General features: G+C 39.8%; 1 protein-coding gene across 1 annotated transcript in view; it reads left to right on the top strand.

The window, feature by feature from the left end:
* LOC123026292 (cytosolic phospholipase A2 beta-like) overlaps positions 1–13891 on the top strand; it is a 46578-nt gene that overhangs the window by 21526 nt on the left and 11161 nt on the right. Inside the window, exons 6-14 of the mRNA XM_044435729.1 lie at positions 293–335; positions 909–972; positions 4563–4699; positions 6163–6249; positions 8193–8230; positions 9766–9901; positions 11245–11381; positions 12217–12439; positions 13364–13481. Coding sequence (XP_044291664.1) covers positions 293–335; positions 909–972; positions 4563–4699; positions 6163–6249; positions 8193–8230; positions 9766–9901; positions 11245–11381; positions 12217–12439; positions 13364–13481 — 983 coding nt within the window. The remainder of the gene's footprint in view (positions 1–292; positions 336–908; positions 973–4562; positions 4700–6162; positions 6250–8192; positions 8231–9765; positions 9902–11244; positions 11382–12216; positions 12440–13363; positions 13482–13891) is intronic.

Genomic DNA, 13891 nt, shown 5'->3' with positions numbered 1-13891 from the left:
TGATCCTAATTATCTGGCTTAATTACTTGTTATGTATTGTAAGCCACCCAGGAAGGCCTTGGCAGTTATAGGCGGCCTGTAAATACACGTATAAATAAACAGGTTTATAGAACAGCATTCTTAGCCAGTGCACATTTTGATTCCTGGGTGATGGAATAATGTTAAAAATATAAAGAATAACTTACAGAAATGATTGTTCTTGATCAGTCACTTCCAAGCACTTATTTATAAAATGCCAACCACTTTATCACGTGCAGTCTCCCCCTCCCACCTTTTTTTCTTTGTTTTTTAGCCCTGATCCTCCTGAGAAACTTGTTTCCAATGGTGTCTTAGTGGTAAGATGCCTTTGTATTTTGTAAGATTATCTTAATTCTTATTCTATATTCTATCATGTGGATGTTTCTCTATAAACAAGACAACAGTCTGGGATTCTATGTAGTGTGAGGCAAAGAAAGAAAGAAAGAAAGAAAGAAAGAAAGAAAGAAAGAAAGAAAGAAAGGATGCTGTTAAATAACCATCTTAGTTTCTGATTGTGAGAATCAGATTACCGGGAATTTCTTTGGTCCCTGTAGTTTATATAATCCACAGAGGGTTGTGACATGTGCCAGTGGCTGCTAGGTGTCTCTTGTATATTGAAGCCATCTCTGTGGTTTATGTCATCTGAACCCAGCAGGGGTCAGTTTATGAGAATTAACAAATCCACTCAGAACCCTAAAACAGGCTCTGGATTATGCAAGGGGTCATTCCGCACCTCACTGGGTTAGGATGGCACAACAAAGTGTGGGCAGGATAGGTGAATTCAGAATGGTTGCCCACATAATAATCTGCTATGGCTTAATTAAGCAAACTGGCCCAGTACTTGTGTTCAATTGCAGTGGCCTGCATTATTGTACATTTTGTTTTCATAGGCTCGTGAACTTTGTATCTTGGATGTAAAGGTGAAAAAAGAAGATAATGAGCAGCTTTTGAAAGGTCAGTCTTTCCCTTTAACATTCAGGCAGCTAAATTTTTACTATCCTATTTTTTAACTGCTTAACATTTATGATGGTTATGACCTTTGATTAAAAGTTGAATTAATCTAACTGGTTAATTTACTAAAGACAATTGATTGGGTAGGACAAGTTAATTATTTTCTATATAATTTATAAGTACTGCAGCTATCAGGCACCATCTTAGAAGAGAAGTGGTTATAAAAACAGAGAAATATTTATATTAAAAGTAATTAACTTTTTAAAATGTGCTGCTAATCACTGCTCTTTTAGTTAATTAACCATTCAATTGTATGCATGTTTACTTGGAAGTAGGTCCAGCTGAAATTGATATACCATATTGTAAAGGAAATGTCCATAGGACATTCAGTCTATTTCAGCTGTAAAAAGATTATGCAGAAAGAGCGCCTTTTAAAAATGGTACCTGCTGTGACACATAGATGTACAATATAAAAACAAGTATGCTTTTCTCTTCAAATTTAATACTGTGCAAACTAATGCAGAATTAATAAGTTAAACTTCTGTTGATTTATTAGCTAGGTTTTTTTAAAGAAGGTAATACCCTAATTTATACTTTTTTCCCAGAGGAAGAGGGAGGAGGTACTGGCAGAAACAATGCTAAAATAATGCTGAAATGTATGTTCTCCTTGACAGTCTCCTCTAAAGAGTTTGATGTCAAATACCTGCCAACTATTACCTTAATATTCAAATAGTTGCCTAAAAGGTGGAGTATGCATTGCCTTGATGAACATAGGCTTCAGAACCCATGTTTACTGAGTCAGTGCAAATGCACTGGGAATGATTATGAAGGAGAACTAGAAGGCAGGAAAGAGATGCTTTATTTTTCCATGGCCTGTTCTGCTCTGCAAATGGTGCGTCTCCCTTCCACTTGCTCCACTCCCGCCACACTTAGTCCTTGGGTACACAAAAAATCACAGTCTGAGGCATTTGAAGGGGAGTATTAGACACAACCTGTGAAAAGATTATGCCACTTTTACTTGCCTGGTACATTAGCATTATGTGGCAAACACTAGATTGACTTGACATTTGTATTTGATTTCCAATAATATTTGATTTCAGTATGGAATAGTTTGTAACATCTGTGTTGTGCTATTTGATATTTGACTGTACCTGCTAATTGGCATTCAGTGCTAGCAAGTCTAAAGCACTGAAGTGTTAAGGCAAACATTTTTAGTGTGATAGTTGAAGTTTCATTTTCAAATAATGAATGATGATGTGTACATTTGTTGGATTTTGGATATTTGACTTTTAAACAACTTGATTTCCAACTCAATTTCCTTAATTAGCAAAAATTAACAAGATAGAACAACTTATTTAATTTAACTATTTACAGGTTGCTATTCAGGGCAGGTGTGCTCCTAAGGCAGCACATAACATTAAAATCCTCATATCCTGATTATCAAGCTAGCAAAAAGTGGGCTAAAATGAACAATGATGAGGTGCATCCACAGCTGGCTACAGACTTGAATTCAAATAGTGCTCATCAATAGCACCTTCTCAAAATGGGAAGAGGTAACAAGTGGGGTATCACAGGGTTTAGTCTTGGGCCCAGTGCTCGTCAACATTTTTATTAATGATTTGGATGAGAAAGTGCAGGGAATGAATATCAGATTTGCAGATGATGCAAAATTGGATGGGATTGCTAATATCCCGGAAAAGAGAAAGAAAATTCAAGGTTGTCTTGATAGGTTGAAACACTGGGCTTGAAAACAACAGAATGAAATTATGTAGGGACAAATGCCAAGATCTGTACCTAGGAAAAAGAAACCAAATGCAGTGTTTCAAGATGGGGAATACTTGGCTCAACAGTACTGCAAATGAGAAAGTTCTTGGAATTGTTGTAGATCACAAGCTGAATATGAGTTTACAAGTACTTGAAGGGTTGTTACAAAGAAGAAGAGCAGGATCTCTTCTTGATCATCCCAGAGTACAGGACACAAAATTAACAGGCTCAAATTACAGGAAGCCAGATTCCAGCCAGATATCAGGAAAATTTTTCCTGACTGTTAGATCTGTTTGAAAATGGAACCAATTATCTAGGGAGGTTGTGGGCTCTCCCACACTAGAGGCATTCAAGATGCAACTGGACAGCCATCAGAGAGAGATGGTTTAACTGAGATTCCCACACTGAGTAGGGTGTTGGAAACAGCCAGAGGGTCATCAGATCCAACTCTACTGTTTTATGAAAATCTGTATGATAAAATTAATAATAAAAATGATGCAATAATGAGAGCAGCACAAGTTCAACAAAGCAACAAGTATCAACATAAGGCAGAACGTACAACAGAACTGCAGGTGTACACAATCTGATAAAGCATAACAAGGGGAAGGCCAGAATAAAGTCTTCAGACTCTTCTTTAAAGGCTGCAAGGATGAGGCTGGGTGGACCCTTAATTGCTTCTTATTTCAGAGCTGTGGGGCCACTGTGGAAAAGGCCCTCTCTCGTGTACTTCTCTACCTAATGCTTTACAAAGGTGAGCAAATGAGAAGGGCCTTTATTGCTGGTCAGGTGGATAAGGGTGGAGGGTTAGGGTGGAGGCAGTCCTTCAAGTAATGTCTGAAACCATTTGAAGTTTTAAAAGTTGAAAGCAGTACTTTAAATTGTGCTCAGAAACAGAGTGATAACTGCTATGTAGTACAGACATTATATGATGTGATCACCTTGCTCCTACAAAGACTCAGATGGCTGTATTTTGCAACAGCTAAAATGTATGGACCATCTTCACAGGCACCACCACACAGAGCATATCACAATAGTCCAGCTTGGATGGCACGAGCGCATAGAGAAAGGAGGCAAGATCTGTCTTCCCCAGACATGCTCCTGAGCACCGTAGCCACCTGGGCTTTCTTATTTGGTGGAAATTCCCAAAAGACTTATAGACTTGCCCTAAAAGTTGGTATTTTAGGGCAAGTGCAACCAGTTATCTGGTTTGCATCTAAGACCAGTTGTAAACCTCCGTCCACAGTGGTTAGTTTCCCTACCCACAGTACCTCCATCTTGTCTGGATTAAGTTTGGTATTTCAACCTCAGTCATCCCAAAACGGCCTCCAGACTCTGGCTCAAGCATTCCTCAGCTTTCCTTGAAGTGAGAGGTAGAGCTGAGTATCATCTGCATACTGATGACACTTCAGTCCAAACCTTCCAATGACTTCCCCTAGCAATTTCATGCAGATGTTAAGAATTGATATATTTTATCATATGGGTTGATCCTACTCATCTGCAGTGTTTATGGTTTAGATATAATATTCCTGGACCTCAGCAAAGCTTTTGACCTAACCCAACTGTGTTTAAATTATTATTTTTTTTATAAGTATGCAGTTTGCTAAACCCCCACATGCAAAGGAGCAGTAGTTAATGCAGGTATACTATATCAGAAAGAGGTATCCATCAGGGTTCTGTAGAACATTGTTGAACAGAGGTAATGAAGGATGGTTGTTTTAAAGTTCATTACTTAATTGAAAATCAAGCTTCCTTAGTAGATAATATTTCCAGTCAACTTCTTTAGGAGCATAAATATGTAATTTAACTATTCAAAGTATTATTATTTTTAGCCAAGAAAAATGTTGTGCTTACCGTACAAGAGTCCTATGAAGGAACACGGATAACCACCCCTGATTTAGATTCGTTCCGCTTTCATTGCATAAAGAGCTGGGAACCAGTATTAAAAGTGAAGCTTCAGGTAATGGCAGTTTTCATGCGCCATAGGCTGTATTAGACAAATAAAAGAAATATACTTGTGTCCTCTCCCTTTCCCAAACTCCATTCCTTCTGAATCACATCAGGTTCAATGGCTGCACAGGAGGATCAAGGACAGTCCCATACTGTCCTAGCTCCTTAGATCCACATCTTTACTCTTTTCCTACTCTAGATACCTCCTTCAGCTGATGGAGTTCTAACAATTTCCCACTCCTGCTTAGCCATCTGCTAAAGCATCCAGTCTTCATGTGCTATGCAAACATCCCAGCCATGAAAACAATCTGGTCCAGTCATCTGGGCTTGTACAGTGTCTGTAACCTCCCCCTACTTTACACCAGTGAATGAGTCTCTGTAGGTTTCCCTTTGGTTCTGATTTAATAGCTGTTATATGTTCATGTAACAGCAGGCCTGAGACTCCCTGCATTGATGCACAGAAACTCTCCCTTGCACTTCTACTTGTACTCATGATATGTGAAAATCCAAAAAGTTTTGATCTTAAATTCTGTACTTACTGTCCTTGCTACTTGTCCAACTTGCAAACTTGTCTTCAGTTAGCACAGAAGGCAGAGTATAACCTGCTTTGTGTTGACAATTCAAGAATCTGTAAGAGCTTAGGAAGATAGATGAAGACATGAAGCTGAGCAATGCAATTAGCAATAGACCTGTGCTTCATTGCAAAGCTATATGTTATGATTCAGCCCAAATCAAATTCTAGGCAGTTTGATGTTGCCAACCGAATTTTTAAAGGCACAAAAGCCTTTCAAAGTCACAACCAAGAATTCCACCTTCAGAAGCCTGCCTTTGCCTTCTCAGCAGGCATGATTCTTTCTGGGCCAGCTGAAGTCCTGAAGATAGAAAACAGTCTTCAGGACAGGCGGTGGGTGGGGGCTGGTGGCAGCAGTGGTCCAAATCCAGATGCTGTCCTAGTCTGTCCGCCTCATAAAGAGGGTAAAGACCGACATTGGCCAACTAAATGTTTTGGAGGACAAGGGAAGTGTGGAGGCAATCCTGATTCTGCTTTCCTCCTGTGTTTGACTGGATACCTGTACTTCCGAGTTTGGAAGGTTATGGCCAGCCCATAGACCCTAGTTCGTTCCAGTGTCCGGACTAGAACAAAGGAGAATCCAAGAGAACCAATTTAGAAATATCTCTCAGAGAGATGGTAGCTCAGCTGTGTTCAGGCTGCAGTGCAACTACCAGGGTTGCTGCTGCATCCTTTCAACATCTTCAGAGAGTGTCTTGTTATATGCTGCTTAGAGCAGTTTGACTATTGGGCAGCATCGAAATACAAGTATAAATAAATAATGGGCTGAAAGCCAGGATAAAACTGAAATGGAATCTGTAAATAAATCTTTATTAGACATTTTCATTGTTCAATGTATCTTCGATGTCCTGTGTGTTTTTGGTGAATGTCTCATGGTCTTCTTTCCTCTTCAGAGTGTTTCAAGTAAGGAGGAGAATGATTCAGACTACCCTTTCGTTCTGCCACTGAAACTGCTTCCAGTGGGACTGCAAATGAAAGTAGACCTAAAAGTAGAGGAGGCAAGTGTTGCTTCATTTAGCTAGCCTTCTCTTTCTGAACACTGGTAAACATTGATATAATCTCCATAGCATAACTTTAATAGCAGTAGTAATACTTATTCTGATTAAACTCTGAAGGAATCAATAGATGCATAGCAGAGTTTTCCAGCCTTTTATCAGCACTATATATAAATGCTGACCCATTTCCTAAATTGGGCTAAAGGTCTGAAATATTTAACAGCATGATGCAACCTGCAAGAGGCACAATAATTGTCATATAATGATGGTGGCGGATATTTCAATAATGTTGTAACCTAAATGAATAGATCTTCTAATGAAATCCATGTTCTTCAGACTTCTGAAGTATCCAAAGATTGGCAGTAGCGAAGGAAAAATGCCTATCTCTATATCTATTGCTACTTTGTAATATTGAAAGCTGTTTTGTCATATGAATTTGGGGCAAAATCGTATGTCCTCCCAGTGTTTTCTGATTTAACACAATTACTAGCAAAATATAACTTTTTAAGCATCTTTAGGGCTTGCGACCTTGATTTTTTTTCAGTCTCACTGCAACCCTGTGAGGAAGGCTATTGTATTTTACCCATGAAAGAACTGAGGTTGTGACTTGCCCAGATCCACTATGAGGTGGACCTTGAGCACCATTTTCTTGGGTGCAAGCCTACTTCATTTCCCTGCAACAGTGCTTTTCAGCCAATGGTGCTTCATGACTACCAGAATCCACCTCTGCACTGAAACACACTTATTCTGGTGGCATAAAGCAGCTTCAGGTCCTCACTTGGCTGTGGAGCCAACTGGATGACCTTGGGTTGGTCACAGACTCTTAGCCCAATCTACCCTGCAGGGTCATTGTTGTGGGGATATGATTGAGAGTAAGAAGAGGAAAAATATAAGTCACTTTGAGTTCTGTGTAAGAAAAAAGGTAGGATGTAAATTAAACAAACAAACAAGCACGGCTTCCTAGTTTTGCATATCTGTGAAACCAAAAATGGGCTGTGCCTCTTCCAGAGGCAAGATGAATGAATTCCACTGATGGGGAGAGTGCTTTCCTTTCCCTGTGGGAAGTCTCTGCTTTGATTGTCATGCAAAAGTGTGAAACCAAGAACAGCAAGTTGTGTTTCTTAAAATCCAGAGCCGGTCTCATTTAGACTTGCTGCAGCCAGGCAGTGCCTTGCCTCTTCAGTGGGGCCAGCATACTGCACTGCTGACCAAAACAAATCCATGAATGCCTTCCCAGACTGTCTCCTGGTTCCTCTTGCTAGTTGGGCAGCTGTGTTGCGGAAACTTTGCTTTGGCTTCAAGACATAGTGGATCACAAGGATCATCCTGACCAGTAAGAAAGAGCTGAGGACATTCAGAAGTTCCTGAATGGCAAGCAAAAAATGTTATTTTCCCCCTGATCTTTCTATCAGTCTGACACCACTATTGAGACAGGAACGTTATAAAATGGAATTCAGAAATGAAAATATTTCACATCCCACAGTTTGATCCTTCAAACTTAAGATGACCTGGAATGTGAATTTACTTGCTCCCCCGCCTCCCTTGCCAAAACAGTTTCCTGAAAGATCAGCAATATGGTCAGACTCTGCAACTGGTATTGGACCTCAAAAATAGGAAAGTGGTCACCATCCAAAGTCTGCTCCACATGTTTGCTCAAAAGGAACTACCTGTAAAAGAACACAAACAAAATTCCCAGCCAGTTCATTGCATGTCAACCATGATTAACTCTGTATTTTTAGGCATGAAGAAACATGCAGTATTGGTAACACCTGGACAACTGCAGCTTCCTTCCATGTATATGTGCAGGGAGTTAAGTGTCCAATTATCATGGATTATTAAATACAGTCATATGTCAACTCTTTCTCCATGTGTCAGCTATTCTTAAATTGCACTTTACGTTTATGCAACTAATTTATTGACTTCACACACGCATCGTTTGTTTACAGGGTGGGGCTTTGGAGTTGCACCTTCAGGTAACGGGCTGGTAAGATATGATCTTTCTCTTTAAGTTATTTCCTTACACTGCAACTTTGAGTGCTTTGTTGAGTGCTTCCCTCAACTTTGAGGGAAGGACACTTGTTTAATTAATAAATAGAAGTCTTGAAAAATGATTGTAAAATTTTGCCCATTGGCTAAATGAGAGCATGCTATTTTGCAGGTAACTTTGCTTGGTGTTCATGCTGTATATTTGTGTGTAGTCAAAAAGAAATTCAGGAAAACTTAAGGTTTAATCTTTTCTCTGGTTAACATTCATGGGACTGCACTTAACTAATTATTTGAGCTTCAGTCAATTGACCAGTTACTTAATCCGTATAAATGTGCATATCAATAAAAATAGTTCTGAAGTTAAAAGCATATGTACTTTGAGATGATTCACATGTGTTGAAGCAGGAATCATTTTAGAAGAGGGATCTCTTGTTTGCAAGAGAAGGGGAATTTTTCCTTGCAAACTGATACTTTCTGTCTGTGGTTTTCATAAATGCTTCTTTTTAAGTGCATATACTTCCGTGGCTATCATTAGGGTGGGCATGGTCAGGCACTAACCAAGGGTCCGTATCCCAGCATGGACCCACTGACTGGAGCCCCTAGACTTGCTCCTCCCCTCCGCCACTGAAACTCGTTTCTTGGTGGGTGTCTGCCGGGGCACAAGCAGCAGTGGTGGAAGAGAGTAGGGGATGCCTCCCCCAACTTACTCACTGGCTCTCCCCTGGCAAGCAAGCCAGTGGTGGTGATGATGTGAGAGAGGATGAGGAGCAAGAGCAGCAGTGGACAGTGGTGGTGAGAAAGTAGCTCCACTGAGAGAGGGGCCCCTGGAGGGTGTCTTGTTCGTGGCCCCTCACAGACATGCAGCCTGCACTGAGTCTACCTGCCTTTGTGCTTCAGCAGTGGATCATTCTTTGCAGCAGGGTGTTGGATAGGCCGATTCAGAGGAACCTTTGATGCTTAGTCCACTGAGTGGTGGCATGGCAATTAGATACATGTTTGCCCGTCTCCTATCCACAGGGAAATGCTCCCTTTAATTAAACTGAACTGTAGTTAAATATACTATTTGGCTTCTAATTATGCAGCATTTCAAAGCCTGATGCTCATTCCGAGCAGCTATTTGAATCATGCCTTCTGGAACAAAAATGGATTCCAGGAAGTATGGTATGTTCCCAAGGTCCAATAACTCAGAGTGAACACAGAGTGCCAGCATGCCTGAATCTCTCCATTTAAAAAAAAAAACAACTAAATCAGTATTTAACGGATTGATTCTTAAACATTCCAGCCTTGCAAAGAACGCCTGGAAGATCCATTGCTTATTAGACACTGTCTATGTCTTGAGTTTAGGAAGAAAAAGTGATTGTCACAATACAGCAGTGAAGATTATGGGTCCTTAGTCGCTCTGGTTTTTCCAGCTACAAATTTAACTGAAGAGTCATAGTTGTTAATTGTGCTTGGTGTAATTGTAGTAGTTGTGGGAATATTCTGTCATCTTGCTCACAGCCAGACCATGTAATGGCTCTGTCTCTGTTTCAGGTCACAAAATCTTGACTTACGTCTGGGATATGAACTTTGTAATGATGAGCGGGATTTTCTGCACAAAAGGAAGAGGGTGGTTAGCAATGCCTTGAAGAAGCTTTTTCATCTGAGTGAAGACCTGTGTGAGCACGAGGTGTGTGTTAGTATGATGATCTTCAGGACAACCAAACATTTGCCGACTTAAATGTCTGCATAAGTTTGACAGCCATTACTATAGATCTATATTAGTCTTAAGCCTAGTAGTGAGCATGCTCACTAGAGGTTTCATATAAGTGAGTCTCAAAATAACAATGCAGCCTTTCTTCAAACTTTTTGCCTGAAATTGTGTACATCCCTGAGAACTTGTTTCTTTAAATCTTATTTTGGGCCCAAGCAAATCCGCAAATACGGTAGTGTCTTGTTCTGCTACAGAGAACCTTCTCACTTCTATATGTTTTGAGGACCAGCAGAACCTAGGACATGAAGTACTGGAAGTAGACCAGAAAGTTTTGGGACTGACAGGAATTGTGCACCTTGTGCTTGATATACTGACCTCCTCAGTAAAGCCAGGGTCTGCTTCAGAGAGGAATGAGATATGTACTGTTACGGTACAGTCTAACATTATTGGGATAATGCAAAATGACTTTTATTTTTCACAGTTGTCACAACAAAGTTATCTATTAAGGTTGCAGGCACAGATGCTGTATATGATACATGCTTCCTCTGCCCTCTGAGGAAACAAATTTATTTCTTAACTGACTGTTGTTTCGTAAGCAAGTTGGAAAGCCAAGATTGAAATCTAATAATCAGCCACATTCAAACAAATTTTGCAGCACAATCTTGTGCAGATTTAAACTTGGATACAAGTCCTGTTGCATTCAGCAGGGCTTACTTCCAGCTAATTGTATGAAGAAATGCAACTTCAATTTTCCAGTGTTCATTTTCCAGCATTACTTGATGCTCATTTGTGGTGAGACCTGGAACCATGAAACAAATCAAAAGAGTAATAAATATGACAAGGGAATCCCTTTTGATTGCTCACAAAGGCCTTTCTGTCTCTTGCCAGTGAATGAATAACTATAACAAACCCACATGCAGACATTGGCAATTAAGGCTAGGACCAGTCTTAACATGAACAGTTGATCCAGATGAGTAGCAACTTATTCTTGTCTTGACTCTATCCTTGCATGTTATCCAGTTCAGAGCAGTTTAAGGCAAACACTGCTTGCAGCTTCTCAGGCAGGTATCTTTCAAGGAAACATAGATTCAGGAGCCCCTCATTTTAAAAATTAAGCCCTTGGAGATAGAATATGGGGTGGTGGTGGTGATCAGTACACACATTGATTTGCTTTAATAGAAACCATGAAATCAAAGAGAAAATCATACATGACTGAAGGGTGATATTGTGATATTTGAAATTTCTCTCTTGGAATCCAAGGCTGTTTTGATTGCTGAAGTGCTCACCTCTATTTGTGGGGCATGTCATTGCTCGTATAGGTCCCGGTGATAGCTGTTATGGCAACAGGAGGTGGGCTGAGAGCCATGACGGCGATGTATGGTCACCTCTTAGCACTCCAGAAATTGAACCTTTTGAACTGCATTTCATACATAACTACAGCCTCTGGATCAACATGGTAAGGACTGAATTGTTGCATTTAATTAGACACCCAGCTGCATTTGGTACAATCCAGAAAAAAATCAAGATCAGTTGAATGCAGTGGAACTAAGCACTTCAGTATGATTTTCCATGGTTTGCGTTCTTTGAGATGTACCCACTTGTGATGTGGGCTTGTAGGTAGAAAGTTGGGGATCCTGATTATAAATTCTGCTGCAGCCATGGTGATTTATTGCTTCTATCTGTCACCCCTAAAAAGAGAGGCAAGTTCCAAGGGACAATATATTAATATTGGCAATTAATTTGCCAACATTTTCAACAAGTGTTTTTTTAGATGCAATAGTTACAAATTCATTCATGAAAAAATGGTTCCAAAGGGTCAAAACCCAATTTCAATTATGTTCTTTCAATAATAAAAACAAATTGGCCAGTTTTTATTATTTAATTCTTCTCTGGTCCCAGGAAAGACTGGTGACTCCTATGTCAGCATGCTTCCTTATCCATTACATTTTTTAAAAATTCTAAGCTTTGTAGGAACTCTCCATGGTGATGAATCTGTTTTAGGAGGTTTTCAGACCCATTAGCAGCAAACTTCCCCATATTCCCTTTTCAGGAGAAATAAAAGGCCATTTCTAAAAATTTGCTAAAAGGTAATTGTAAATGCTGCAAAAGAGAGTTGAGAATGTTTTTTAAAAAGAAAGTTGAGAATTTTTTTTAAAAGTGGCATTTAGTAGCCCCAACAAATATGGTTATGCTGGCAGAGTTGATTCTGAACCATTTTGTAAAACACGTGTAATTCGTATAGAAAGGATAAATATATTGTGAACATTTGTTTTATTAATTTCTTTCCTTAGGACAATGACAGACTTGTACAAAAATGCCAACTGGTCACAAAACAATTTGGAAGAGTCCATCCAAGTAATTAAAAGCCAGATGCTGAAGAGCAAAATGGACATTATTTCCATTCAGCGACTGAAACATTATCATAAGGAGATTATTGAGAGGACTGAAAAGGGACACAGTTCATCTTTTACAGATCTCTGGGCCCTTGTTCAAGAGGCCTTCTTACATGAAAAGGTAGGCCCTTCTTCTGTTAAGAATTCCTGTGAAGCTCTGCAAGATTTCCAGTCAGAGAAAAAAAGGGCCTTAGGTTACATGATCTGTCTTCTTCCTTTTGGTAATATTTTGGTTTGACTCTTGTCTGGAGTGTGCAAATGTCCATCCCTATTTATAGCTATATATGGGAGCCCTCTTTGAAGGAGATTAGGAGAATGGCTACCCCCGTCTCAGTGGTGGCACCCCAGTTATGGAATACGCTCCCTGGAGACACTTTATTCTTTTTGGTGCCAGGACAAAACATTTTCATTTTCCCAGTGTTTTAGAAAATTTAAATAAATAACCAAGCCATAGGGCAAAAGACCCAGGAGCAGTGGAGAGTGGGAAGAGTCATGTTGTGGGTGGGATCTGGTACTCTAGCCTGGAGTGTGCAAATGTTTTTGTAGTATGCTTTTATTTAAATAAAAAATTTCAACCTAAAAAAAAATTCAACCTATTTATAGCTATATATGGGCACACATAGTGCAGTCAATAGTATTGTGTTGTATAGTTTGGGAAAATCAATATGATTTCATAATTCACTTCTTGATATTGGGTGTTCAGGAGAAACTGAGCTGTATTCAGACTTAGTCATACTTTTTGTAGATGCACTGAAACCTATGAAATCTAAGTTAGGCATGCTATCTTAAGTTATATTAATTTCAGTAGGATTAGGCTAAATATGACTTGAAGGAATGCTGAGAGTTTTAGGACATTTTCTGTCTGAACCTGCATAAGATTGCATCCATAGTCTGGATCATACCATTGACTTTTTGGACAAAAACATACTTACCAACAGGGATGTGTGATAAATATCTGCTTGCAAAAATAATGTTGAGTCCTGTTTTTCCCCCCCACTGCATTTTAATACATAACTTTAACTTTGCACCTTTATTTGGATATTAGCCAGATAACTGTAAACTCTCAGAACAACGCCAGGCCGTGAATCAGGGCCAGAATCCTTTGCCTATCTATACAGCCATGAACGTCAAAGACAAAAGTATCAGCACCACTGACTTCAGAGGTAGGACTCTGTTCACAGATCATGAAATCCACTTCCTGGAGTAGCTTGCACTGAAGGTGTGATTTCCATCCTTTCTGCTTTCCAGCAGGAAGTTCCCACCAAGCTTGTGTCCCATTCATAAAGTGTTGTTGTTGTTGTTAGTCACGAAGTCATGTCCGACCCATCACGACCCCATGGAAAACATTCCTCCAGGCCTTCCTGTCCTCCACCATCCCCCGGAGTCCACTCAAGCTCACACCAACTGCTTCAGTGATTCCATCTAGCCACCTCATTCTCTGCTGTCCCCTTCTTCTTTTGCCATCTATTGTTCCCAGCATTAGACTCTTCTCCAGGGAGTCCTTCCTTCTCATTAGGTGGCCAAAGTATTTGAGTTTCATCTTCAGGATCTGGCCTTCTAAAGAGCAGTCATG

The sequence above is a fragment of the Varanus komodoensis genome, unplaced genomic scaffold (genome assembly GCF_004798865.1).
Source record: "Varanus komodoensis strain SLA01 unplaced genomic scaffold, ASM479886v1 scaffold3, whole genome shotgun sequence".
NCBI lineage: Eukaryota > Metazoa > Chordata > Lepidosauria > Squamata > Varanidae > Varanus > Varanus komodoensis.
The sequence above is the reverse complement of the archived record's forward strand: the minus strand, read 5'-3'. Positions and strand labels throughout refer to the sequence as shown.